Below are 27,758 nucleotides of genomic sequence, written 5' to 3' on the forward strand. Positions count from 1 at the left end.
CTGGTTCACAGATGGCTGCTGTCATCGGGATGAAGAAGGACTGAAAGCAGGCTATGCTATAGTCTGCAAACAAGGAACTGAATTTGAGGTAAAAGAAGCAGGGAGAATTGAGGGACAACAGTCTGCTTAGAGAGCAGAAGTCATTGCACTGAGTAGGGCCTTGAGACTGGCCAAAGACAAAAGAGTGAACATTTATACTGATTCAGCCTATGCCTTTGGAGCAGCCCACGTGGAACTCCAGCAGTGGAAGAGAGCAGGCTTCCGAACAGCAACAAATGCTCCTATTTGCCATAGGAAGGAGATGGAGGAACTGGAGAGGGCCCTGCACGACCCAAGTGAGGTGAGCATTATCAAATGTAAAGGACACTCTCAGGCAAATACCATGGTTGCAAGAGGAAATCAGAAAGCGGATGAAGCCGCAAAGGAAGCAGCAGGCTATAAAGGACGACAGCAAATGGTGCAGGTAACTGCTAAAGAGGAGGCAGGCATCAATATGTTGGAGGAGGCCAGACAGGCCCAAGAGGAGGCTTCTCTGGAGGAGAAAGAGGTGTGGCAGAGCAAAGGAGCCCGAAAAGAGGGTGGTCTTTGGAGAGGAGTTGATGGACGACCAGTCTTAACTGACAAACTGACCAGACAGAAGATAACTGAGGCACATGGGCTTGGCCACGTGGGAGTGGCACAGATGGAGAGAAATTTGTGTCACTGGTGGCACCCAGGCCTAACAGCTATGATAAAGGAAAAAGCCCAAACATGTTTAATTTGTGGAGCTCACAATCCAAAACCAGTGGTAAAACCAGAAGCAGGTAAGTTTCTCCTGCCAGAGAGGCCAGGAGAAGAAATTGTGATTGATTTTACTGACATGATTAATGTGGGCCCAGGGGGAGTCAGATATCTGTTAGTGTGTGTAGATAATTTGACAGGATGGCCAGAAGCGTGGGCCACCCGAAAAGAAGATGCCAAAAGCGTGATTAAGTGCTTAATCAATCATTATATCCCCAGGCATGGGTTTCCAAGGCGCATTAGATCAGATAATGGAACTCACTTTAAAAATCGAGACCTGGAGGAAGTAGAGAAGATGTTGGGAGTAAAACACAGGTTTGGGACCGTCTACCATCCTCAGTCTCAGGGGAAGGTAGAAAGAATGAACTTGAATCTGAAAAACAAATTATCTAAAATCTGCACAGCGACGGGGTTAAACTGGGTTTCAGCTCTACCGATTGCTTTAATGACTATAAGATGTTCTGTTAATAAGTCCACAGGGTTCACGCCGCATGAGTTGCAGACGGGAAGGCCATTCCCAGCACCTTGGACAGAGGTTCCGGTGGAACACACCACCAGGAGTAACAGGTCTCATGCAGAATATTGGGATGAAGTGAAGTGTCTTGTCTCCAGTTTCACAAAACAGGTTACCTCTGGACTGCATGCAGCGGACCAGGTGACCCCAGAAGCAAAGGTGGTGTGGCTGAAGGTTATCAAACGCAAGTGGAAGGAGCCACGCTGGACGGGTCCTTATGACGTCGTTGCCAGAACAACCACAGCAGTTCAACTGAAAGGGAAAGGCGATACCTGGTATCACTGGTCGCAGTGTGCACCAGCACATGAGAGTTTGGTAGAGGAAAACTCGTCTTCAACTGACACAGGTGGTAACGAGCAGAGGCAGAATAAATCCTCTCACCTGTGCAACAGGCCAACCAGTAGTCCACCTGGGAGGCCGAAGAAAGAAGAGCAGCAGCTGAGAAGGTCGTCACGTCAGAAGAAAGGAGCGGTGACCAGTTGAGAACTGGAGGGGGACCGGTCCCTTCTGGGGGTCCTTGAGGATCAGGACTGTCTTGCCTTCGGTTAGCCATTCTGAGTGTCTCTCGTCAACTAGCAGCTGGTTCATTTGTGCTGCCAGGCGTTCGTGGAGTGCAGTCAGCTTTTTCAGCCAGTAGGTGTGAACCATATCAGGGCCTGGTGCTGTCCAACTCTTCATACTGGAGACCCTTTCTTGGATATCTGCCACTGTGATGGTTACTGGACCCTGTTCAGGGAGGTCGCTGTGGTCTGCACTGTAAAATATAACTTGTTGTTTCAACTTAAAAATATGAGGTAAAGGGCTGCCTTAAAATTTTAAGTTAAGTCAAGAAATAGAGTTTGTTCTTATAACACAACCAATTGTTATCTTAATGAAAAATCACATGTTGTCTAAACTTTCATCTTAGTTTAGTTGACTGAGATTTGTTAGTCAGTTCAACTCCTTTAATTGTCATCTTTACTTGGGAAAACCCTTTCAGCTAAATTAAAATAATCTATTGTTTAAACTCTTGTCCTAGTTCAGTTGACTTGGGTTTTTTAGTTAATTCAAATACTTTAGTAGTTCTTTTAACATAGGAATCTATTTTAGCTTAACTAACATAATCTGTTAGCTAAGTTGATTTAAGTTTATTAATTAACTGAGCTCCTTAAGGTAGCTGAGTGAACTTGTAAATCAGTTTCATTTTAATTATCAGAGTTGATTGACTGGATGTAAAGAAAATGTATATTAAACATCTTAAGTTTTGTTTTGTTTTTTAGCTTTCTAACATCCATTTCAGCAAAACTACCTGTTAGGTTTATCTTAGATCTCAGGTTTAAATACCTACATTCCTTTAAATTAATTTTCTGTTGTTTACAAAAAAAAAAAAAAAAACAGATTCCATTAAAGTCTATCTGATCATTTCATACAGAAAGTTTGTTTTAAGAACATGACAAGACAATTACTCAACATTCACCATTTATTGTGCCATCTTAGTCATCTGAGAAACAGAAAAATCAGTGGCGTAGCTCATCAGGCTCACAATCCATCAAAACTCAAAGGCTGCTCCCTGTGAAACAATAAATTTGAACTTGGTCTTGAGCCCAGTTTGGGTGAAGATTAAATTCTGACCAATACTCTAGGAGCAGTAGTGATTCTTGTGAAGTAACAACATAAAGTCTGCATTAATGTAATGTATCAACGGGACACTTGCTATTTTAGAAAAGTTATTCTTTACATTTACAAAATTTTTAAACTTCATTGTGCTCAGTCACACCTGTTAGCATAAAACTTGAAATATTAAAATAGTACAAAACCTTTGATAAGTGACAGTAAAGATCAGTTTATAACAACTAAGACATCAAACTCTTGTATTTGTCTTCGTTTACAATTGCAACAAATTCCACAGAACCAATATCTCTGAAAATGAGTGCATGCTTCTGAAACATTTGATAATATGGATATTTCAGGAACATCAGTTTGAGTCTGCTCAATTGCAAAACAAAGGAAAAACTACTGACTTGCATGAGATAAGCATCTGCAAAGTCCAGCATTATATTGTTGTTCACATAAGTTTCTTAAACCATGAACAAATGAGTAATTGTCTAATCTGGAATGTAAAGTGTAGTCATTTAGTGACATACAAAAGTGAGAATGAGAACTTGCAAGAATAAAAAAACAAACAGTAAAATAAAACTGTCCTTAACACTAAGGAGCATACAATTACAGTTCTGCATGGCTTTCTGCAAGAGTCTGTTTCTTAGACCATGCACTAGTGAGATGCACTGCCTTCCACCAATGTTCATTAGGATGTTCTGAATGACTTCAAAGATGTCCTTAAGTTCCTTTGGATGGTCTATGTTGAGGGCAAAAAGAAGGCCCATCAGCATGGAAATGGCACTTGAGACATCCCTCAGATTAGACCGGATTACTGCCGCCTCAAGGACAACCAACACATCGATGATGTCTTCTTCTTTCACCATCGCAATGCCAACTTTCATCCTCTTAGAAAACGTGTCTTCAATACCTGTCGGCTATAAAAGGGTTCAAAGACAAAAAAAATAAATAAAAATTACACAATTACAATTACACAACATTCTTTGTGCTTAAGAATTCATGTCTTTCCAAAGAAGAGCCATACTGATGCTTTGGATGATGGTGATTGGCTTTGGGTAACACTTATTAGTTGTTAAAGTTTTTTCAGAATGAGATATGCACCCCCATGTTACAAATCCATTTCTTGCTTTAAACAAAGACCATGTTCATAAATAACTGAGCATGTCTTCAATTGCAGAAATCAAACAAAATTTTCAATTTAAATGGTAAATGGCCTGTATTTGTATAGTGCTTTACTAGTCCCCTAAGGACTCCAAAGTGCTTTACACATTCAGTCATTCACACACATGGGTGGATGACTGAATCGTGACTCAAGAGTTGACAGTTCGTCTTATAATTGGAAGGTTGCCGGTTCGAGCCCCGGCTCCGACAGTTTCAGTCGTTGTGTCCTTGGGCAAGACACTTCACCTGTTGCCTACTGGTGGTGGTCAGAGGGCCCGGTGGTGCCAGTGTCCGGCAGCCTCGCCTCTGTCAGTGCGCCCCAGGGCGGCTGTGGCTACAATGTAGCTGCCATCACCAGTGTGTGAATTTAAATCTACTTATGCTAAATATTGGCTGTGCTCTAAACCAAATCTGGCTGAGAATACATGAAATGTGCAAACTGCAGGATCAGATTATGGCTCCATAGACAATGCTTCTTTAATCAGTTTATTGATTAAAGTTTATTTTTCCCCCTATATTAACAGCATGAAAAAAGAGCATATAGACATGGCTGAACAGGTTGCATAATTGGCACTGAATATCAACATCCACCTTTACCCAGCTGCCCAATGACTCTCGGCCAGTAACCTTTAATTGCTTACCCAGTCTACACAGTCTCTTTTCCAGGGTCCAGGACATTTCACCAAAGTATTGCCCCCACAGCTGTAGCCGCCACTGCAGCCCCTTAAATATCCTAATATCTCTCTGCCATTACAATATACAATGTGAGAAATCAAACGTAAAGCTGAAGTGAACAGTACAGCAGCGAAATGTCAAAGACCCTGGTGAAGACATGAATAAACACAAGACACTAATAATATCAATGCTAGCTTGCCAGTTAGTTTCTCTGAAACCCAGACCAACTCCAGTGTCAAAGATCTTGTAATAATACATTTGGTGAGGAAAAAGTACACATGTTATCATGTGGCATCTATTGTTTCATAGATGCCACATGTTTCATTTAAAATCCACTGTGGTGCTGTCATTATTAAATTTACTAAAAGAAACAATGCTAACCTTCACAGTCTTGAAAGTGTGTGAGGGATCTTCCTTTAGAAAATGAGGTCCTCTGTCCTCTTCCTTTGTGTAGGGCTCTGGTCAAAGAAGTCAAAAGAAAACAAAACACTTTTTAAACAGTGTTTATGAAGCATGTAGACAGCTCCAAATTCACAGCTTTTTGATACATAATTCCATCAATATATGATTATCATTGGAGATTTTGAATCAGGCTTATCAGGACATTCAAGTAGAATATGATATCCAACCTACCACCAATATACACAGATTCTGTAAAAGGTACCACACTAAATGTCCAGTTGTGAAATATGATGACAGACTTTACTTATCAGCTTTCTTTCAATGAGTTCATCAGTTGAACTGGATAACCTAAAACTTAAACAAAGGAGAACATTTCGCAGTTGAACACTTACATCATCATTGAAGCATCTTATGAGCCTAGTTAGCCCTCCTATGCCGCTCTTGAGTTTGTACAGCTCCACGAACCTCTCCATAATGGTCAAGCACAGCAAAAAGGAACCCTTTCAGGTCAACAGATGTAAGACGGGCAAATTCTGCTTCAACCTGAGCAATAGAGGAAGAGGGGTGGAGAGTACAGGCAGAATAAAAAAAAGATTCTTTGAGACCCAAATTTAAGTAAACAGTCATCTGAGGCCTATTAGAGAAAACACAAACACACAAAAGCAAACAAACAAAAAGATGCACTTTACCTGCCGTTCAGCAAACAAGGAAGTTCAGAGAACAATAAGCTCTGTCTTGAAATCTTTTAAAGTAGAATGATTGTGAAAATGACTTATGTGATGTAAAACTTTAGTAAACGATGCGGCGATAAAAGAACACTGAGTAAAAGGACAAGTAACAATTTCCTTATTCCTCAGATGTTTACCTTGATGAGCAATACTGTTTTAGTCCAAATGCCTCATTAAAGTTACACAACAGGCTTTTTACATTAAAGCCAGCAAGTCCATTACATACTCCCTTTTAGATCTGAAATACTGTGCACATTCTGTGTATATGTAGTGGACAGCAATTTACCCAAAAGAGTGCAAAGTTTGCAAGTCCACCTCATTTAAATGACAAAGACAGATGTGATCATCTAGACCTGTGAAAATAAATTAATGACAAACCTGCAGTTATGGATGTTATTACAACCACAAGAACCTAAACAGTCTGCTCCATTGCTTTTGTTAATGAATCATTTGTTGGTAACACGTCTGAATATTTAGTTTATGCCACCTGCATGTGATCATCAATAGTGCCATATTACTTCTTAAGAAGTACCCTGACACTACAATCTTTATATCATTTGTTCTACAGAGCTATTAAGTTACAATATAATCTGTGGTGTTTCCAGTATGACAAAATGCACAAATTATAACTTACCATTTGACTCCACTGACAAAAATAAATCCCCAGCATCAAGTTTGGCTTCACAGACCTAAAATAAGTCAAATAAAATATATGTTATAATTATATTGTTTTCGCCATTTATTCATGTTTGCTAATTTTCTGACATATAAACAATGTTAGTTTTGTTACAATACAGAGAATGCAGTTTAATTAAAAGGTAAATTATGCAAAAAAAAAAAACTTCTGCAGTATACCATGCCAAAAATCAGTGTCTCTGATGCCAATTATTTTATCACTACAGCTCTTTTAGTATGGAAACTCACACAATCTAGTCATACTGATCACAAGAGTTCAAAAATAAGTCAAAATAGTGAGCTGTTGTTAAGCATAAAGCATTTCAGGGTAACAAATAACTGCACAATATAATTAAAGCAAAAAATAAACACACTGGAGGACTATCTGATAAAACTAATATAATGCTGGTTTGTAGACCATATTTTGTCTCAATCCTCAGTGCACTCTTGCAGCTTAGCATGCAGCAGTTAATAACAACTTAAGTGATTACATAGGGGTAAACAGATGACAACAAGCATCCGAGTCCTGCCAAAAGTTCTTTTTGAACCCAGTCAGTTATTGGAAATATTGCCAAAATGAACTTCCACCAAAATACAACAGCCTGTGAACTTGAAAGAAATTTACAAGTACAGAGACAATATGAAATAAGCTTTATTAATTAGCTGAGTTAGCTTGCTAATATCGCAACAGTGGTTGAGTGCACAACCTTAAAGCTAGCGGCACAATACTTGTGATTTGGTCAGTGCCACATTAAACCCATAAAAAAGGCCATATGTCAGTTTATTAGGTCAAGTTTGGTCATGACATACAAGCTGGACCTTGTTGGCTAAAGTTACATTAGCTAAAGCAAACATTTCGGTAAAAAGAAAAACACACATCATGCCATAGATTCAAAACATGTTCCAACTTTTGTAGCTCTCTTTCCTTATAGTTATAACCAATGTTACTCACCTTGAAAGCATATTCCAAAGAAGACGATTAGAAAACGTCCAAGTAAAGTGAGCATGTCGTTAACCGCCAATTCCCCATGATGCACCTCGGTAGCAGTCACATGAGGCAGTTTTGAATCCTGCTGTGCTCAACTTACCCACATTGTCAAGTTCACATAAGTTGCTGATTTAGCTGGACATGAGTTTTCAAGTTAGCTTTTTTTGGTGTAATTGGGACGTTTTTAACTTGTAATTCTATGTTATAACAACAACTTCAGTCATCTATCGTCAAACTGATATAGAATAATATGTTGAAATAACAAACAGCTAGAATTACATTTTACAGTGTGCCTGTGAAGTAGCATAACATAAGCAGCATGGAAAGTGATAGGAAGACAGCATCTGCAGACTGTTCAAGTTTCTTTTAAGTGTTCTTTATTTTCTGGCGTCGCCTTTCAACAATTGTTTCATAAAAACATAAGAACCTGGCAGTCAAAATCTCACCTGCTTTATATAGAATTCCACTCACACCTGGATCTCATTAACCTCTACCATTGGGAAAACAGGGTAGACTAAATAACAGTCTAGACAAAGAAACAGGAATAAAATCATTTTTCCACTTAACAAACTCATTCACCCAACTAAACAGTTTGAAAAGTCAATCTCTTCACTTAATCTGACTCATGAGGTTATTTTAAATGAAATAAACAACTTTACACAAAAGAAACACCCCTTCATTTGGTTACACCCAATTGACATGATCAGTGACATCATATCCTATTAAATCAGGAAGTACTGGGGCAGCCCTTCCCACATACCTGTTTTACACATAGGACCTGCTCAAAGGAACACACAATGGTAAGTATAACCAAACTACATAAACAAATGAAAGATTCAAATCAATTAATGATGAAGTGACATTTAGCTTTAAGTACATTTGCACAGATGAAATGAATATAATCAATGCTACCACAAACAGACCCGGGATAGTATGTAGTAGTGATGGCCAAATGAAGCTTTCTGAAACATTGAAGCTTGTATTGAAAAACGGTTCATTACTCGAAACTTTTCAACACAGTTCTCTCTGGTGACATCTGGTGGCCAAAAATATGAAGAGCAGCTTGAATCCACAAAATAAAACCAACTGCTTCATAATGATTGCTCACTCTACAGAATGGAATCCTGTCTGATATTGGGCTGCTGTTGTGTTGCTTTGAACGTGTATTTTTTGGTGTTAAAAAAATGTAGTTTATTTGATTAATAAATAATTTTGACCAGTAAACTTTCTTTGTTTAAACATGCACCGTGTGGTCTTTCTTTGCTCGTGACTTCTTGATGTTGGTAAATACAATAATTGAAAAATACCACGTTACATATAACATACATATAATAATGCACATTACGGAGTATGCTTCTGCTGTGAGGTCCTGCCTCCATGTACTTATGCATTTAATTGCTGGAGGGGTATATTTATAAATAATATTATATTAGGGAAATTTTCCTATACATATTTTGACCTGGAGTAGAATTGACTGTGAACTGGAAAGGAAAAATACTTATGAACTTGCAAATTAAAAACATGATGCATTTAAGGAAACCCTTTTTCATTTTTATTTAAGAAGAGAATTAGTTCCACTGTGCGATGGCCGAACCTGTTCCTTTTCGTGGAGATAATTTCTCCTGCCTTAAGGAAGATCCCTTCACATGGCACAGAAGAGGCTGGAGTGCAGAGAAACTGGTAGAGATGCAGTTAAACAGTCTAACTGGGCCCCACAAACTATCAGCTAAAGAGAATAAATAAATTAAATTGCTGCACATTTTGTAGACTAACATTTTAAGATTATTTTTTAAAATAAAATATATCTTTTTATAACATTAAATGTTACGAGTCAAATGGAAGTTTTTCTGAAGTTATTTAATGATATTTATATTATGAAAAGCACATTTTTGACATTTTAAGTTTGTCCCGTTTTCAGATAAAATAAACACGCACAAAACAAAAGCAAACACCCAGAACACAAAGCTGGAAAACCCACCGACCAAAATCAACTCAAAATACTCCCACACAACAGAACCAAATCTCTCAGTAGAATGATCAGTGGTTCGCTATCTGTCACCATCAAAACACTCCACAAATCCCGTGAATGATTCACTTCCTTCCATTTGAATCAGGTACCGAAGCAGTTACGTGCATAATGAAGCTTCGGACGTCACTGGTCACGTGACTTTTGCCAAACGAAGCAAGCCTCGACACAGTGCTTCTGAACCAGTGTGTTGTTTTTTTCGACACACGCTCCGGAGCGTCAGCTTCAAGCGGGCCATCACTAGTATGTAGAGCCAAGGTTACATGTGCTGTGTTTACATTAAAGCATTGTGATAGACTATAGGATAACAGAACACAAAATAACAATATATGCAATTGACAAATGGTAAATGAATCCAGTCCTAGCCACTTTGTCACACTGCCCTCAGATCCACTAGCCACTGAGCATTGCTGTTATGAGTTGCGTCCTTCTCCCATATGCTCTTCCAGTATTGTTCTGTCTCCAGCCTTGGTGGTGCTGTTCTCATATTGTTCCCCTGTGTTAGGGTTCAATGTTGAGAGAAGAATCCATAAAAACCACGGATCCAGGCGTGTGCAATTTAGACGGCATTTTAATGAACACATGTGTGAGTTCAACAACCCAATCAGTGTTGAACTGTCTTTCTCATATTCAGACAACTGTTTTATGGGGTTAAGAATTGTACAGCCCCCTTTTCTGTTACTAGGCAGATTTACGTCACACCAAAACCACAATGACTTTTAACATAGAACATCATCTTCGTGTCGACGGCTGATGCTTCCTGTCTCCATTCTCGCTGTCGCTTATCTCCCGGAACATCAGTTGCACTTCCTCTAAGTACTTGGCACACTTCTGCATTTCTGCCCTACCAAAATAGACCTGTTATGGTGTGTGTGTGAGTGCGACACGCGTGCTTGGCGCGTGCATGCTGTGTACGGCGTACGTGTCATGACCTCTCACTATTTGTCTGTCTGTGCGTGCAGAGTTTGCATCTGCTTTTCTGAACCTTAGTTGACCTCAACTTAAGCGACTTGAACTTTCCCCTATCAGTGATCCCTATAGGTGTACTCTACTGAATTAATGTTTTGATCAAAAGCCTCTACTAAAAGCTTAAATCAAAGATAAATGCATACTAACTCTTTGGCTCTTTGGCTTGCACTCGCTCTGCTTTCGGTTTCACTTCTGCAAAACATGCTCTGCAGACGCGTTTCGTTTCCTGTCTCATTTTGGCACAGAGAGTATTTTCCTGTCTCTGCCCTCTACACAGAGATCATAAAAGCATTAATAACATTTAAATTATAGATTCAACTCAACCCTTTAAAATGGTTCTTCTTTGGACCTGTAATAAAGACTAATTTAATACCAATATATTTGAACATCTGAGTGCATCTGAATGCAACATCACATGAAATGGTAATGATGATTATAAAAATAGCAGCAAATAATAGCAATAAAATATTTCTATTCCCCACACCTGCCACTGAGAGTACACCCAAGTGCGATCCTTCTCCTATCGCACTTGGGGCTTGGTACCCAATCTCAGGTGGGGGTGATGATATCTCCCCCCTGAGCTGGTGTCCTGGCTCCCCCTTGCCGTAGCATTTATGTTGTACCTCGTCAATCTCTAGCTGTGAGAGCAGTCCCTTCTTTTGAATGTTGGAACACTGAGCTACTAGTTGTTTCGCCGTCATTGTGGATGTTGGGTATCAAAGAATCCATAGGTCCCTCATCCTATTCATTTGTGTTTATTACTATTATACTTTTTAAAATATTAAGCTTTTTTCCTTTTTTTTGTCTCATTGAAATGAATGGGAAACTTCCACAATTCTGCTAAAACTTGCTTGGTTTTGAAACTTAACAACATCCTCATACTTTCACGTAGAAACTCCATTCAAACTTTAAAATGTTCTCAAATGATTGGGCTATTCATGTATGATTCAGCTTTTTCATATCTGTTACCATTTTAATTTTATACCTCTTTAAGTTTTCAGTTGCAGCTTTGTGATTTTTCAGAAAATACATGCGTTGTTATGGTTGCTATGCAACTAACTTAGAGTGGCCACTGGTCTTTTCTGAATTTTCTCTTCATGTCCGAACAACTTCTTCTTACTCGCTCAATTTTCACTCAACTCCCACAAATTATACATCAAAACGTAGGTATTTTTGCTGGCTGTCATAAAATGTCACTATCATTGTTGTGGGTGTGGGGAATAGAAATATTTTATTGCTATTATTTGCTGCTATTTTTATAATCATCATTACCATTTCATGTGATGTTGCATTCAGATGCACTTAGATGTTCAAATATATTGGTATTAAATTAGTCTTTATTACAGGTCCAAAGAAGAACCATTTTAAATGGTTCTGTTGAATCTATAATTTAAATGTTATTAATGCTTTTATGATCTCTGTGTAGAGGGCAGAGACAGGAAAATACTCTCTGTGCCAAAATGAGACAGGAAACGAAACGCGTCTGCAGAGCATGTTTTGCAGAAGTGAAACCGAAAGCAGAGCGAGTGCAAGCCAAAGAGCCAAAGAGTTAGTATGCATTTATCTTTGATTTAAGCTTTTAGTAGAGGCTTTTGATCAAAACATTAATTCAGTAGAGTACACCTATAGGGATCACTGATAGGGGAAAGTTCAAGTCGCTTAAGTTGAGGTCAACTAAGGTTCAGAAAAGCAGATGCAAACTCTGCACGCACAGACAGACAAATAGTGAGAGGTCATGACACGCACGCCAGACACAGCATGCACGCGCCGCACGTGTACGCACTCACACACACACACCATAACAGGTCTATTTTGGTAGGGCAGAAATGCAGAAGTGTGTCAAGTACTTAGAGGAAGTGCAACTGATGTTCCGGGAGATAAGCGACAGCGAGAATGGAGACAGGAAGCATCAGCCGTCGACACGAAGATGATGTTCTATGTTAAAAGTCATTGTGGTTTTGGTGTGACGTAAATCTGCCTAGTAACAGAAAAGGGGCTGTACAATTCTTAACCCCATAAAACAGTTGTCTGAATATGAGAAAGACAGTTCAACACTGATTGGGTTGTTGAACTCACACATGTGTTCATTAAAATGCCGTCTAAATTGCACACGCCTGGATCCGTGGTTTTTATGGATTCTTCTCTCAACATTGAACCCTAACATTTGGGGGCTCGTTCCGGTGAAGAGAGGGAATTAATTTTGGTGTAGATGGAGAGATCCAGGGTCTGTGGTGATTGGATGGGCAGATAGGAGTCAGTGGTCTGAAGTGAGTGGACATAAGTCGGCTTAAACAAAGGTAAGGCACATACCTGTTGAATTTTCCAAAATGTGCTAGATTGGACATGTCAAATTAAAGTCTACTCACTGAAAATTACTGGTGAATGTCTGTTTTTTAATTTTGGTGAAGTTTTCATGAAGTTTACCGGTTGAAGTAATGATAATGAAATGGAAGTTTATAAGTGACAGTACTGAGTAATGAGAATAAAGGAATGAAAAGAGAATTAAAGCAGTTGGACTGCGAAGTGAACTTAGAAGGATAGGGAATTTGGTCATTGTGTGGGGTGAAGCCCGTTGGTCATTTGATCTACGTGTGATGGTCAGTTCGTGGGTTCAAGTCCCTTTATGTCCACAACGGAGATCTGCCTCAATCTTAATCCTGATCCGGGTGTAGATTGTTGTTTCAAATTATTATAAATTTTTCTAGGACGACAGCGGCGTCTGTTAAGAAGCGCATTTTCTCCTTGGTAACGCTTGCACCTGGGCAGGACGCTGACCCTTGGCCTACCCTGAAGAGTAGGGATAGTACCGTCGACAGCGGGAGAGAACTTGGGAACCTCTGAAATTGCTAGGAGTTAGAGTCTCCTATTTTTGCGCTTATTGGGTATGCTGGCAAATTAAGTTAGGTTTAGAGATCTGGACAGGACAGTCTGGGACCGCCCTGGTGAATTGAGCACAAAAAGTCTGGGACTGATCGGTTGGAGCCGTTATGTTCTATTATCGAAATTACATAGGAGTTGAAAAGGCCTAAAAAAATCTGTGCAGTTGTAATTAAAGACGTCTGTAATATAAAATATGAGATCTATGAGTAAGATCAGTCTCTGTGTCAGTGATGCACAGCCGGATGTGCACTGATGGTGTGTAAATGCAAATGAGCAGCAGTGACGCGCAGAGAGGGTGGTTTCAGTTTTCGAGAGGACTGAGCTTTTTGCTAAATGCCTGTATATAAGAGGTTGGTTTTGCTTATTATGAGAGTGTAAATACAGTTTGAATATATTAGTGTGGATGTATAGTAAATGACTGAATTTTGATAGATGTATAGTTCGTGAGCCATAAATGTTGGTGTGTTCATTTTCAGTTATGTGTGTGTGGGGAGAAGCTGTGAGACGATGAGAGGTTTCAGTTTTCTTTTTCTTTTTCCTTTTGACTTGCTCTTTCTGATCATGGAAGGCATGTCCAAAATACTCGTATGAAAGCGTATTTTGTGTGATTTTAATCGTGTGAAGGTTGTCAGTATGTGATTTGAGTGACTCTGCATTATTTGTCTGAGTGAGTGGAAAATGGAAGTTTGAGAGCGAGAAGGCAGTGTGTGTGAGACGAGTCATGGCGTCTGAAAGAGGTTAGAATATTTAAAAGTGTGTGTGAGAGGAAGGTGTGTGTGACTGATGATGTCAGGGGAGCACCCAGAGAAATAGACAGAGTTAAATTCTAAGAAGATGAAGCGGATGCATGTTTTAAGAAAAAGTAATAAGGTAATAAAATTATATTAATTACAGGTTTTAGAAAAGAGACAGACTGAGAGAAATAAATACAGGAACTAACAATTACATTAATGAATTGAAAATGCACATACACAAACTGTTACATGTGAAATTATTGTTGGAAAGTTTAATAAAGAAAGCAGTTTACACTCCTTTAATTTCCAGAACCAGTGTGTCCCCTAGATCTGATAACACCCTTGCCCAGTTGGCTCCTGTAGTAGGCGGGCATGGAAGGCTGGACAGCCCATGACGGGTAAGATCCCACCTCGAAACCCTGGGACAACCTAAGGCAAGGCGCAGTCACGATTGCTCGAACCTAAGTCCCGGAGTGACCTTGGAGTCACTGGAGGAGACGGATTTAACAGGTAAGGCCACTGGGCACAGACGAAGGGGAAATGTCATTCACAATGACCAGTGATGAGCCAAAGAGAGAAAACACACCCTGTCAAAAGGAGTTTGGAACACTGGAAAAGAAACATTTATAAGAATCACACATACAAACAGAAAATGCACTAACCTTACAGAGATAAGCTCATGAAGAGTAATGTATAGATAGTGATTAAAACTTGGCTAAGAACACAAACATACGTAATTAAATCAGCCTGCTAATTTCATGAGGGTTAAAATGGTGTGAATGTTGGAGAAAATACACTTAAAACACACTTGGATAAAATAGAGTTGTGGAATAACTCAAACGAAGCTGTATGACAAGGGAGTGAGTTATGGAAAAAAACAAAAACAAAAGAGGAGTGTTTATAAGAGTGACTCAGGAGTGCTCTTGCACTGATTGATCAAAGTAAGTGATTAGTATAGAGAGAAAATGAAAATAATCGAATAATGTGATAAAGTTTAAACATGTATTTATTTTGCCAAGTTAAATTGTTGAGATATGGCTGAGTATGGAAAAAGTTTGAGAGCTCGTGTGAATGTGGACAGAGGAGGTTGCTGTGTGTGTGTGATTGAGGCCTTAAAGGAGGGGTAGATTGTTCAGAGGTGCAAATTTGATTAAGAGGTTTATAAATTAGTGTTGACATATTGTGAGAACGTGCTTATATGTTAAGGTTGAATGTGAGTTTGGTAAAGTGCTTAAAGGGGGATCTCGTGTACAAAACGGTGTAGCTTTTTTACGTTTTGGGTGTGTTCTATGGGTGAAATTTAAGATTGTTGAAGATTTTTGAGGTTGTTGTTTTAGTTTTAAAGAGGGAGTGTTAATAAACATGGACATGTTTAAGGGGTTTTGTAACAGTGCACTTATAAAGAAAAACCTGTCAGGTGATTTTGTTTTGTACTTTGATGAGCTAAATCAGCTCTCTTTTTTCATTTTTGTTCTAAGCAGGCCTGGAAGAGAGTGAACGGACGGCGCTGACAAAATTACCAAGTACGAAAATCAGGTGGGCTTTACAGAATTATAATTGATTACAATCAGAGACTGATTGGCGGCAAGTCTCTGTCTAAAAATGGATTGTATCGATTCAATCCAGTCAAAAGTATAGAGAACTATTTTCCTAAACAGGAAAACGAAATAAAACGAATGATTGAGCTCATTTTGCTGATGTGGAGCATCTGATGACGTCTTGCGGAGGGCTGCAGATCAGCAAAAAAAATATCATGTGTGAATGCATGGGAGTGAATGTGAGTGGTTGGACCAAGGGGAAATAAATAAAAGGTTGACAAACAGGAGAAGTGGGAGACTTAAATCTGGGGATGCTGATGTTCCTTTGGGTGAATTTCTGCTTTGTTGATTTGGGTTAGACCATATTATTACATTATAAAATGCTAAAAGGGAAACATTGTTTGATGTAACTCAAGTTACCATTAACGGAGGTAACACATGATTAATAACTGTTCTGTTTAAGTTTATTTTGTGTCATGACACAGACTAGATCATAAAGGGAGAGTTGAGTATGAAATGTAAGGCACAGGTTTTGTTTTCAGGAAGTTCCAAGGATCCAGACCTTGCATGGAGCAACGAGTGAAGGAGATTTGACATGATGATTAAATTGATTTTGTTCTTTAAACACAGGTTTTCAGGGCTGGAGCAAAACACCGGAGAGGAGAATTGCTGAGCTGTTCTGGGAAATGAAATGACTAACCTTTTTTCCTTTTAATTTGTTAAGCTTGGGTGGAGCATGTTGAGTTTTTTGCCACATGAGATGTGTCAAAAAAGAGAGGGATTTAAGATTTAATTTGTTTAATGTGAAACGGGTTTTACTAGGATTTTATAACGATTGGGGTTGTTTGATAATTTAGATATGGTAAAACTGAGGCAGAGATTGTTAATTCTAAAGAAAGGAGTAAAATGAACTGAATTCTGTTTAGAAGATAAATTGCTGGGGTTAAAAAGAAGTTGTACACCAAATTAAAGGGGAAATTGTGGGAATAAAGGATATGCTTTGGGGAAGATAGTGACGATTTTATGAGTAGAAAATGTGGGATTTCTTTTTGATTTTTAGGATAAGTTGTAACAGTGACATAATGCTAGAATGTTGTTATAAGGTAGGCTTTAGGGTAGAGGAGAGCTTTTTATGAGGATGTTAAAAGTCTCGCTGACTCAAATGAATAATATTGGAGATTATATATGTAGAAATGATTTTTTCATACACATTGCATTTTGGTGCCTTTAACGGAGTTGTGGCTCAGAGAGTCGTCTCTTGAGGGTCATAAACTTTTGGTTAACGTTATGATTAGCCAATCTACTGTGAGAATGACCTGAGTTTTGAAGGATTGCACACGCTTACAGACATACAGAGTTCATCAACACACAGGACAGTATTGATTTGAGGCCTAGGGCCTGAAATTCCTTTAGCTTTTAACTGAATTTGAGTTGGCCCAATAACAAATGACAGAAAGAGGAACTGAATAGGAGTTTTGCTTGTAACTAAACTGAGTGACATATAAAATATTGAGATAACAGATGCAGCTCTAACTTAGTCCTCTTATATAAAAAGCAGTTACAGAATACAGAAATACAGAAAACAGAAGCAAAGGGAGAAAGCTTATATATGTTGGTTAAGTCTGATAAAGTTTAAGTTAGAAGGAGTCATTACATTTAAAAGCAGCAAAATGAAATAAAATGATATATTCAAACAGGTTATCACCCAGAAAATGGGAGTTCAAAATACTGTTAGAGTTCAGCTTTTAGCTATGATGAAGTTTATCTAGGAGCAATTAACTATGTGCTTACACTGAGTGATTAAAGCGGTTGTTTTTTATTATCCTTTTAGTAGAATAAGCCCTTATAATGATTTTATGATGATTTTGCTGGTGAGAGGTGACTTTAGATGAGAGGCACTTGCAGCAGCAGGGACAGTTTTGTGCACAGGATGTTGATGATCAGATAAGGAAAAACAGGAAACGTATGACAGCAGTGCTGTAAGACTGTTAGAAAGCTGTAGATTGAGATGAGTGATGTTTAAGATTATATAGGAATAAAAGTCAAAACCAAATACGAAATTAGGTTCATGTTTTGAGAACAATCGAGGAACAGAGTAACTTAGAGCATAGTAGGGAGAAAGTGTTTTGTTTCCTTTGCAGGTGGCCAGATTTCCACCAGAGTGGGACCCAGAAGAGGAGCAGAGACCACTTAAGCATGAAGTGTTCTCAAGTGGGAGCGGGCATTTTATAACTAAGACCACCTAGATGACATGAGGTTGTCTGATTTGTTAAGTCACAGGATGCCAAGAGAGGGTCAGAGCTAAGAACAGTGATCCTAAATGTCCATGACGTCAGGGGTGGACAGGGAAACAGTTGAATGGGCCAAGGAGTGACCCAACATAAATGTATTGCGACCTCTGGTGGTCCAGAGGTCGAGAGTGGGAGTGTGGGGAATAGAAATATTTTATTGCTATTATTTGCTGCTATTTTTATAATCATCATTACCATTTCATGTGATGTTGCATTCAGATGCACTCAGATGTTCAAATATATTGGTATTAAATTAGTCTTTATTACAGGTCCAAAGAAGAACCATTTTAAATGGTTCTGTTGAATCTATAATTTAAATGTTATTAATGCTTTTATGATCTCTGTGTAGAGGGCAGAGACAGGAAAATACTCTCTGTGCCAAAATGAGACAGGAAACGAAACGCGTCTGCAGAGCATGTTTTGCAGAAGTGAAACCGAAAGCAGAGCGAGTGCAAGCCAAAGAGCCAAAGAGTTAGTATGCATTTATCTTTGATTTAAGCTTTTAGTAGAGGCTTTTGATCAAAACATTAATTCAGTAGAGTACACCTATAGGGATCACTGATAGGGGAAAGTTCAAGTCGCTTAAGTTGAGGTCAACTAAGGTTCAGAAAAGCAGATGCAAACTCTGCACGCACAGACAGACAAATAGTGAGAGGTCATGACACGCACGCCGACACAGCATGCACGCGCCTTGCTTGCGTGTACGCACTCACACACACACCATAACAGGTCTATTTTGGTAGGGCAGAAATGCAGAAGTGTGTCAAGTACTTAGAGGAAGTGCAACTGATGTTCCGGGAGATAAGCGACAGCGAGAATGGAGACAGGAAGCATCAGCCGTCGACACGAAGATGATGTTCTATGTTAAAAGTCATTGTGGTTTTGGTGTGACGTAAATCTGCCTAGTAACAGAAAAGGGGGCTGTACAATTCTTAACCCCATAAAACAGTTGTCTGAATATGAGAAAGACAGTTCAACACTGATTGGGTTGTTGAACTCACACATGTGTTCATTAAAATGCCGTCTAAATTGCACACGCCTGGATCCGTGGTTTTTATGGATTCTTCTCTCAACATTGAACCCTAACATGGGACTTACAGAATTTTTGGAAATCTCCTCAGAGCAACACAAAGTCTGAAAACTCTCCATAGACAGTCAATGGAGAGTTTGTTCAAAATCACTGCTGGATTTCTCTAATGAGACACATTTTCAAATACTCATATCTCCTTAACGAAGCAAAATTAAGACATGAGGCTTGTGCCAGTATATCTTCAGACACTCGTGATGCTCACAATTCAAGAATTTCTTTCTCACCTATTACCGTTTGGCTATGAATTACGTTTGTTTGAGGATAGGAAATTCGTCCCTCACTCAGATTTCTTCAGATTTCAAACTCTGGAAATGAGGTACTTTTTTCTCTCATCAGATCTTTTTGATGGATTTCCACAGAGACCTGAAAATTCCCATGACTGTTCACCAAAGCCTGCTGTTTCTTACACTGAAAGAATGATTTTGATGCTCCATATAGATTTAGAGTTACAAAACATTGTTTGAGGGCAAGTCAAGGCAGTTTTTGCTTCGCCTGTACTCAGTTACAGTGTATTACAAGTCATATATCTTTAATAATTTGTATTTTAATTAGGAATTATGAAGACCTGCAGATTCCCCCATCTCTTCTGAACAAAGCGGTGTCAGAATGACCGTTCTAGCCCCTACGGTTAGGAAATTATGGCCATTTGTTCGAGGGGAATCCTGAATGTCAGAAATACACTGCAGAAAACTTATAGCTCTCTCTGTGTCTGTGTGTGTAAGTGCTGATTACAGCAGGTGCAGCCAATTTAACTGACCTAGATATACCAAGTCCAGACTCTTAACAGCCACTGTTCCCTTTGCGCTCTGTGTGTTTCGATATTGCTACATCTTTGTACTTCTGCTCAATCATAGTATTTCAGCTAAATCATAGTATTACAGGCAAATCACACTATTTGTGCTAAAACATAGTATAATATTTCTACTATGTTTTAGTATTTTTGCTAAATCATAGTATTTCTGCTTTGTTTTTGAATTTTTACTAAATCATAGTATTTCTGCTTTGTTTTTGAATTTTTACTAAATTATAGTATTTATGCAAAAGCACAGTATTTCTGCTAAAAAGCAGAAATACTATCTTTTAGCAGAAATATCTGCTAAAAGATAGTATTTATGTAAAAACATAGTATTTCTGCCAAATCATAGTATTTTTGCATAAACATAGTATTTCTGCCAAATCATGGTATTTGTGCTGAAAAATAGTTTTTGTGCCAAATCATAATATATCAGTTATGTAATAGTATTACTACTAAGTCGTAGAATTTCTGTTAGGTTATAGTATATGTGCTGAATATAATATATGTGCCAAATCATAGCATTTATACCAAATCATAGTATTTGTGCAAAAACATAGTATATCTGTCATGTTATAGTATTACTACTAACTAATAGTATTTCTGCTTTGTTGTAGTTTTTGTGCTAAAACGTAGTATTTCTGCCAAATCACAGTATTACTACTATTTCATAGTATTTGAGAGAAATTATAGTATTTCTGCTATCGTATAGTACTTGTACTCAATTATAACATTTGTGGCAAAGTTTAGTATTTCTGCCAAATCATATTATCTCTGCTAAATCATAGTATTTGTGTTACAACATAGTATTTCTACCAAATCATAGTATTTTTGCTCAATCACAGTATTTGACCCAGAAGGTTGAGTGTCTTCACTTCTTTTCTGCTTCTTCACCTGTTTCGAGCACAGATTTGCGTTATTTCACCTCTTCTCTGCAGAAATTGCAACTTTTTCAGTTCTTGTCAGCTAATTTTTCAGCTCCTTCAGTTGATGCCTGCTATATCTTTTGGTGCTCATAACTGTTATACTTTTTGAAATATTAAGGTTTTTATGCCATTTTCTTTGGCCCAGTTTGATGACTGGGACCAAATCACTAGTGTCTTTGCTGATCTGGTTCTCAGGGCTGAGCTGTGTTTTAGCTCAGTGAGATGAGCAGCAGTTCTCAGAGGGGGAGACCAGGGTTCAAGTCATGCTTATGGCAACATTTTTTTTCAGTGAACACTTTAACTTTTTCACCTCTTTTCAGCACAAATTCCAGATTCTTCAGCTGTTTTCAGCACAAACGTCAGCTTCTTCAGCTTTTCTCAGCAGATTGTTCTCCATCTTCTGCTGTTTTCCGATTCCACTACAAGGCATTCACACAGCATTTTCACAGGAAATGCAACTTTTTTTAGTTATTATTATTATTATTATTATTATTATTGTTAATTTGAAGAACAAAGTCAAAGATTTGAGATCTCAAAGTACTATATCAGGATTAAAGAGTAAACAGTATTTCGACTTTAACTCTGAATTTGTACTTTTAGATTTATGTCTTTACTGTTATATCTTGACTTTATTTTCAAAATTAACAACAATAATCAAAAAGGTCCTTGATTAAAGCACAAAGATCTGAGATCTGACATAAAGGTCGAAATAGCATGCGGGCTATAAGGCAGTGTCAGTCCATCCAAGCATCATTCATCAAGCAGCACATTTTAAATGAATCCCAATCTGAAGAGGCGGCTGTGTAAGCGTGCCAAAGTAAGAAACACTCTGGTCTTTGTGGGTACCAGGGTGAAGTATGTTGGAGCAGCTGCAGCTGATGCACGGTCCGCTCTGACACACCGTGAGCTGCTGCAGCTCAGTCTGTAGTTTGAGCTTCACTAAAAGTCTCAGCAGACAAGCAGCCGCTTTCGCACCATCTGATTCCAAAGAAGAATCAAAATCACAGCAATGATCACAACAAAACTGACCTGTGATCAGACATCATCAGGTGATATTTTAAGGAGGAGACAGACGGTAAACTGTTCACGCAAGAAGTCTTTTTAAAGCTGAAATTATTTCCTCTCTGACACACAGGATTTTCCAAGTTCTACATTCTTACATTTTATGCCCTTAATCACTTTGGCCTGTCTAACTGCTGCTGCTAGTGGGGGAGAGTGGGCATCCCTGCCTGGTGCCCCTCAGGAGACAGAAGCTGGAGGATGTTTGGTCATTTTTTTCCTGACACAGGCTGTTGGGGAGTTTTATTATATTTTTAACCAGTTTATGAAAGAGGTTCCAAAACCAAATTTGTGTAGAGTTGCAAATAAAACTTTCCATTTAACTCTGTCAAACGCTTTTTCTGCATCTAGATGTCTAGAGGCAATATTGTGGTTTCAATGTGTCTGTTGTTGAGTAGTCTATTAAATTAAGTAATCTACGTGTATTTGTTGATGAGTGCCTACCTTTATGAAACCAGTTTGGTCAGGATGAATTAAAAGGGGGGTCATTTTCTCTAATCTTTTTGAGAGAGCTTTGCAGATTATTTTGAGGTCTACATTTATAAGGGATATTGGACGATAGCTTGAGGGATATACAGGGTCTTTGCCTGGTTTTAGCAGGAGATTAATGTTTGCAGAATTTGGTGGTTGTCTGCCATTTTCCTTGATTTCCTGCAACACTCTGTGAATACTGGTGCCAGAATTTTCCGGAATTCTTTGCAGAAATCTGCTGGAAAGCCATCTGGACCTGGAGCCTTATTATTGGGCATACTTATCAGGGCTTCCTGGAGTTCACCTGGTGTCAGCGGTGAGTCCAGTGCCATTGCTTGGCTGTCTAGTAATTTTGGAAGAGTTACGATGTCAAGAAACTCGTCAATTTCATTTATAGATGGGTTTATTTGTGGTGAATATAAAGTTTCATAGAAATCCTAAAAAATGAGGTTTATTCTTATTCTAGTTTTGTTTTGTGTATTTTGTTCAGTATTTCCTGATCTTGGTCGGACACGTAGGATTCTTCTAAGGATTTGATGTTTTTTTTCCAATTCCTGAATATTTTAGTTTTCTTTTTATGTGATGAGAAAGAAATGATTTTACCTCTCGTCACAGCTTTCCCTGCTTCCCAGAGAACTGATCATGATGTTCCAGAAGTGTCATTATAGTCTAAATATAGTGAAAATATTTAATAAAGTCTTCATCTTTGAGCAGTGATGTGTTAAATCTCCAGTTTTTACTTGGCGTAGTGTTCTTCTTATGTATTAGTGTTAGAGACACAGGAGCATGATCGCTGACAGCTGTAGGGTGAATCTCAGTGTCTGAGATGTCACTCAGCAGTGAGCTGCTGACCAAAAAATAATCCAGACGAGAGGAGTGATGAACATGTGAGAAGAAAGAATATTCCTTACTGTTGGGGTGAAGGGAGCACCATGCATTGCAAAGGCCAAAGTCACTCATATACTGTTTGATTATATTTGTGGACTGCGCTGAGGTCCTGCTGTGTTGAGCCTGTTCAACATTTCTTCATTTAGTCCAAAGATGAGGTCAAGTGAGTAAGCTAGGTGTTCAGAGAGTGCAGTGGAAGAATGAAGGGTCATCAACATTTGGGTCATATTCACTTACAATACATAGCTTTTTGTTGAGTATAGATAATTAAATGATTAGGAATCTGCCCTCTGGATCTATAACTGTGTACTGAGTACTGTCAAATTAATATTTTTATGTATTCAAATTGCTACCCCCCTTTGTCTAGAGTTATAGCAGGCTGAGAACACGTTAGGAAACCTGTGACAGGTCTGTGTGTCATGGTCCCGGGTCATATCACCCAGTGTTTGGAGTTTTCTTGTGTCTTGTGTCATTTTGTAATACTATTTATGTTTTAGGTCCACAGTTTATTCAATAATACCTGGGTTGGTCTGTTTAAATTTGTTTATTAGAATTCCCCCCGTGTCTTTGCCCTCTATATCTCATGTTCCTCTGTTTCCTGTTTTATTGTGAAAGTCTCGTGTTTCGTTTGTTCGTGTTCGTTCTGTTCAGTTTTGCTTCCCCTATCTCGTTATGGTTATTCGTGTCAGCTGTGTTCCTCGTGTGTTCCTCGTTATCCTTCTGTGTATTCATCTCAGCATCTCTCTTAGGTTGAAAATGTTAAATGTTGCCATTATTGTACTTAAATTTGTAAGCCTTGCCTTAAACTGCATGATCAAAGACATTCTTCTGTTTCTGTTCCCCTCCCCAGCCTGTTGAATGTTGAGGGGGGCTACAGTGTAACTGTAGGCACATTCTATGTGAGGGTTCTGCTTTCTTGTTTAGTGAGGATGTTTTACTTCCTGCTCTTTATCTCCTCACCTATGTTTGTATACGGTAAAAGCTAAGCCATATAGAGGGGTGAGGGGAGATGACCCTTTGTGATCAGCAGGAAGTCACACAAACGCACCCCCATTCACACACACTCAGTGTATGGGTCTGCGTTTGGGTCCTCTCTGTTCTGCCTGCACACAGTCGTTCATGACACTATGTGTCAATAATAAAACAATGTCTGCCTGTAGTTTTTCACGCTGGTTAAATATCTTTACCCTCTTCTCTCTGGAGTAGCTCCATGCACGTTCCATGTAACAAACACCTATAGCTGTGTGTGTGTAGCTAATGTTGCACGCTGCACGGATGAGAAAAAAAAATACATCAGTGTAAAGTGAGGCGAGAGGCTCCATGGGCTGCAATATGTGGTGCTTGGTGTTGTTTGATTATATGTTTGCATATAAGCTTTTATGAGCGAGTGAGCGCTGTGAGGCTGGATGTGCTGACGCTGAGTCCATGTGTGTGTGTATGCGTGATCATCATCATCATCATCATAGTTTATTTATAAAGCACTCTAAAAACACACAAGGCTGACCAAAGTGCTGAACAAGAGAAATATAAGAGATACAATAAGAATAATAAATACGATAAAATAATAAACAGTAATAACAATAAAATATAAGTAAATACAAGTCAGTTAACCACTGAGTCAAAGTCCAGCGAATAAAAATGTGTTTTTAATCTGGATTTAAAAACCATCATTGATGTCGATTGCCTAATGTGAAGAGGAAGATTATTCCAAAGTTTTGGAGCCACGATAGAGAACGCTCGGTCTCCTCTCAGTTTCAGCCGTGATTTGGGGACTGAGAGCAACAGCTGCTCAGCTGACCGGAGCGAACCAGTGGGGACATAGGGCTTTAGCAAATCAGACAAATATACAGGTGCCAGACCATTTAAAGATTTAAAAACCAATAAAAGGACTTTAAAATGAATCCTAAATTCAATTGGAAGCCAGTGCAGGGGGGCCAGAACCGGAGTAATGTGCTCAAATTTCCTTCTACCAGTTAAAAACCGTGCCGCAGCATTCTGTACTAGTTGCAGGCGTGTCAGCAGAGCAGCAAGGTCAACATCAGGGGTATCAGAGGAACGATTCGGGCTGAACAGAATTGCTTCCGTTTTACGTTCATTAAAATTTAAAATGTTTAGAGCCATCCATGACTTAACATCGCTAAGGCAATCAAGCAAGAGTCTAATTTGGGAGCTATCAGAATGAATGACAGGTAAATAAAGCTGGCAATCATCAGCATATAGATGAAATGAGACTTTGTGTTTTCGAAAGATCGCACCCGCAGTGGCAAGAGATACAACGAAAACAGAAATGGCCCAAGAATAGATCCCTGTGGTACACCCCATGGCAGAGGGGCCACAGAGGATGATGACGAACCCAACTTAACACAGAAGCTCCTGTTTCAGAGATATGATTTTATCCACAGGAGTGCCAAGCCAGAAATGCCCACACAATGCTGTAATTGAGAGATCAGCAGGTCATGATCCACTGTGTCGAATGCAGCAGTCATATCCAGTAATATAAGCACTACATGTTTACCACAGTCCGTCGCTACCAGAATGTCGTTCATAACAGTTTTGAATGAAAGCTTTGTAATTGCCACCATGCCTGAAGTGTTCAGAGACACACAGAGACACGGACACATGTCGGACTTTTATCTAAACAGAAACTTTTATTCAGAAACAAACAGTACAAAATAACAGTGGAGTTACAAAAATACATACAGCTGTTTCAGAGGAGCTGCTTCAAGCCCTGGAAATATTTGGACTTTTAAAGGCAGGTTTTAAAATGTTCACCAGCAGGGGGCAGCGTTTCATTAGATGGCGCTGTTTTCACTTTAACTTTTGATGTTTCTAAATTTTCTCATAGATTTGTGTTTTGCACGGCTGCAGCTGCAAAAGCACTGTACCAACGTCGAAATTTGTATCACGCAAAAGGACAGCCCAGTCCTGATTCCTTTGGCATCTGTTAAACATAATTCATGTTTTAGGCATAAAATCATTTTTCATCACATTCTCATGATGGCTTTTCTTAATTTTGGAAGCATTTAAAGTATTTAAAAAGAAAAAAAAAACCCTTTAAAAATAGCACCCTGTGACATAAAAAAAATTATTCCATTTCAGTAAAGTAGTTTCAGAGGAGTGAACTAAACTAACCATACATGGAAGAAAAGGCGGCTCCTCGTGATGTTGTTTTAAGTCTTGGAACATTTTAACCGCCCAGAACAAAACCCACTGTGGACAAAGCTGCTCTGAGGTCGCTCTGCTGCTCTGCTGTGTCTACTCTCAGTGGAGATCGGTGGCCCAACGCCTCATCTGTGCTTTGACAGACAAACTCTCTCACATTCTGCCTGTGTCTCAAAGCGGTTTTTGTTGCCTCCGCAGCCGCTGTACCAGAAGCGAGAGCAGACGCTGCGTTTGTGGTCGAAGAACCACTTGACGGTGTAATTCACACAGTCGCCAGCATCCTTGCTGAGGAAGCAGATGTCTGCATGAGGTGAAACAGAAATAAAATCCCCGTGTTACAATATCTTTTATATTTCTGGTCATTTTACACCGTCAACATAATGCTCGATTCATGTTCGACGAAACGCTGCTGCAGTGCAAAAAGATCGGTGGGAGTTGGCATTCCTGAGATGACAGAAAATGTTTTTTGTAACAACATATGTTATTTTCGGCAGGTGAAGTGATTTAAAGGTGGACTTACAGACAGGCTTCTGTTCCCAGGAGGACCTTTTGGGCCCTGGATGGAGGAAAATCAGAGATTATTGTAACTATATTTGGGTGGGCCAGCTAATCAAATTTGACTTTTATCTCTGGCTTCCACACGGCAAGACCCGCTTCCTTTACATGGTGCCAGTTTCACTTTGATGCCTGTTCCCCCTCCCACATATAAAAAGCTCTGACAACTGAAGAGCATGCAGCGTTACTAGAAAACGCTGCATCACTTCCCTGTGGCTGGAATATTATCTGTTCCTATGGACAGTGGTCCCAGCATTTTGTAATGCTGTGTCATTACCAGCTTTCTGAACTGAATTCGTCCTAGATCAGTAATCAGGACGTGCTCTAGCGGCGTCCTCCTCTTCTCTTCGCACCTTCGTCGCCCTGAAGACAAAATGCCATGTCTCAATCACCGCGGAGTCCAACATACTTCTAAATTACTTTGGCTGAACCACATGGTAGCATTACAGTTTCAGTGGTTGGAAAATTGAAGGACGCACCGGTATACCAGGGTAACCAGGAAAACCAGCATCTCCCTATACAGAGAAAGTAAGAAGCAATGATTTCACGATTAAGACAGCAAAGACGACTTTCTAAAATGTTCAGCCACATGTGTAAATTTGTTCATACTTGGACAGTTTTACCCACATCATCATCCAGCTGAACAGCACCAAAGACATCTCCATGCCTATGCAGATGATATTAAGCTGTATTTTTCTGCTAAGCCCCAAAATCTCAACAGACTCCCAGACCTCAATCAATGCACCACTGCCAGTAAAAATGGATGAACGTTCCTTTTTCGTCAATCCTGGTAAAACCGAGGTTCTCCAGGTTCTTATAAAACTTGGGAGGGAACATAAATTACAGATTCTGACAGC

General features: G+C 39.1%; 1 protein-coding gene across 1 annotated transcript in view; it reads right to left on the bottom strand.

Annotated features, from left to right (window-relative positions):
• LOC116330551 (collagen alpha-3(VI) chain-like) overlaps positions 1-27,758 on the bottom strand; it is a 78,384-nt gene that overhangs the window by 18,731 nt on the left and 31,895 nt on the right. Inside the window, exons 19-21 of the mRNA XM_039619907.1 lie at positions 27,381-27,416; positions 27,255-27,264; positions 26,504-26,647 (exon numbers count right to left, since the gene is read on the bottom strand). Of these exons, the coding sequence (XP_039475841.1) occupies positions 26,504-26,647; positions 27,255-27,264; positions 27,381-27,416 (190 nt within the window). The remainder of the gene's footprint in view (positions 1-26,503; positions 26,648-27,254; positions 27,265-27,380; positions 27,417-27,758) is intronic.

Source organism: Oreochromis aureus, linkage group 11 (assembly GCF_013358895.1).
Source record: "Oreochromis aureus strain Israel breed Guangdong linkage group 11, ZZ_aureus, whole genome shotgun sequence".
Taxonomy (NCBI): Eukaryota; Metazoa; Chordata; class Actinopteri; order Cichliformes; family Cichlidae; genus Oreochromis; species Oreochromis aureus.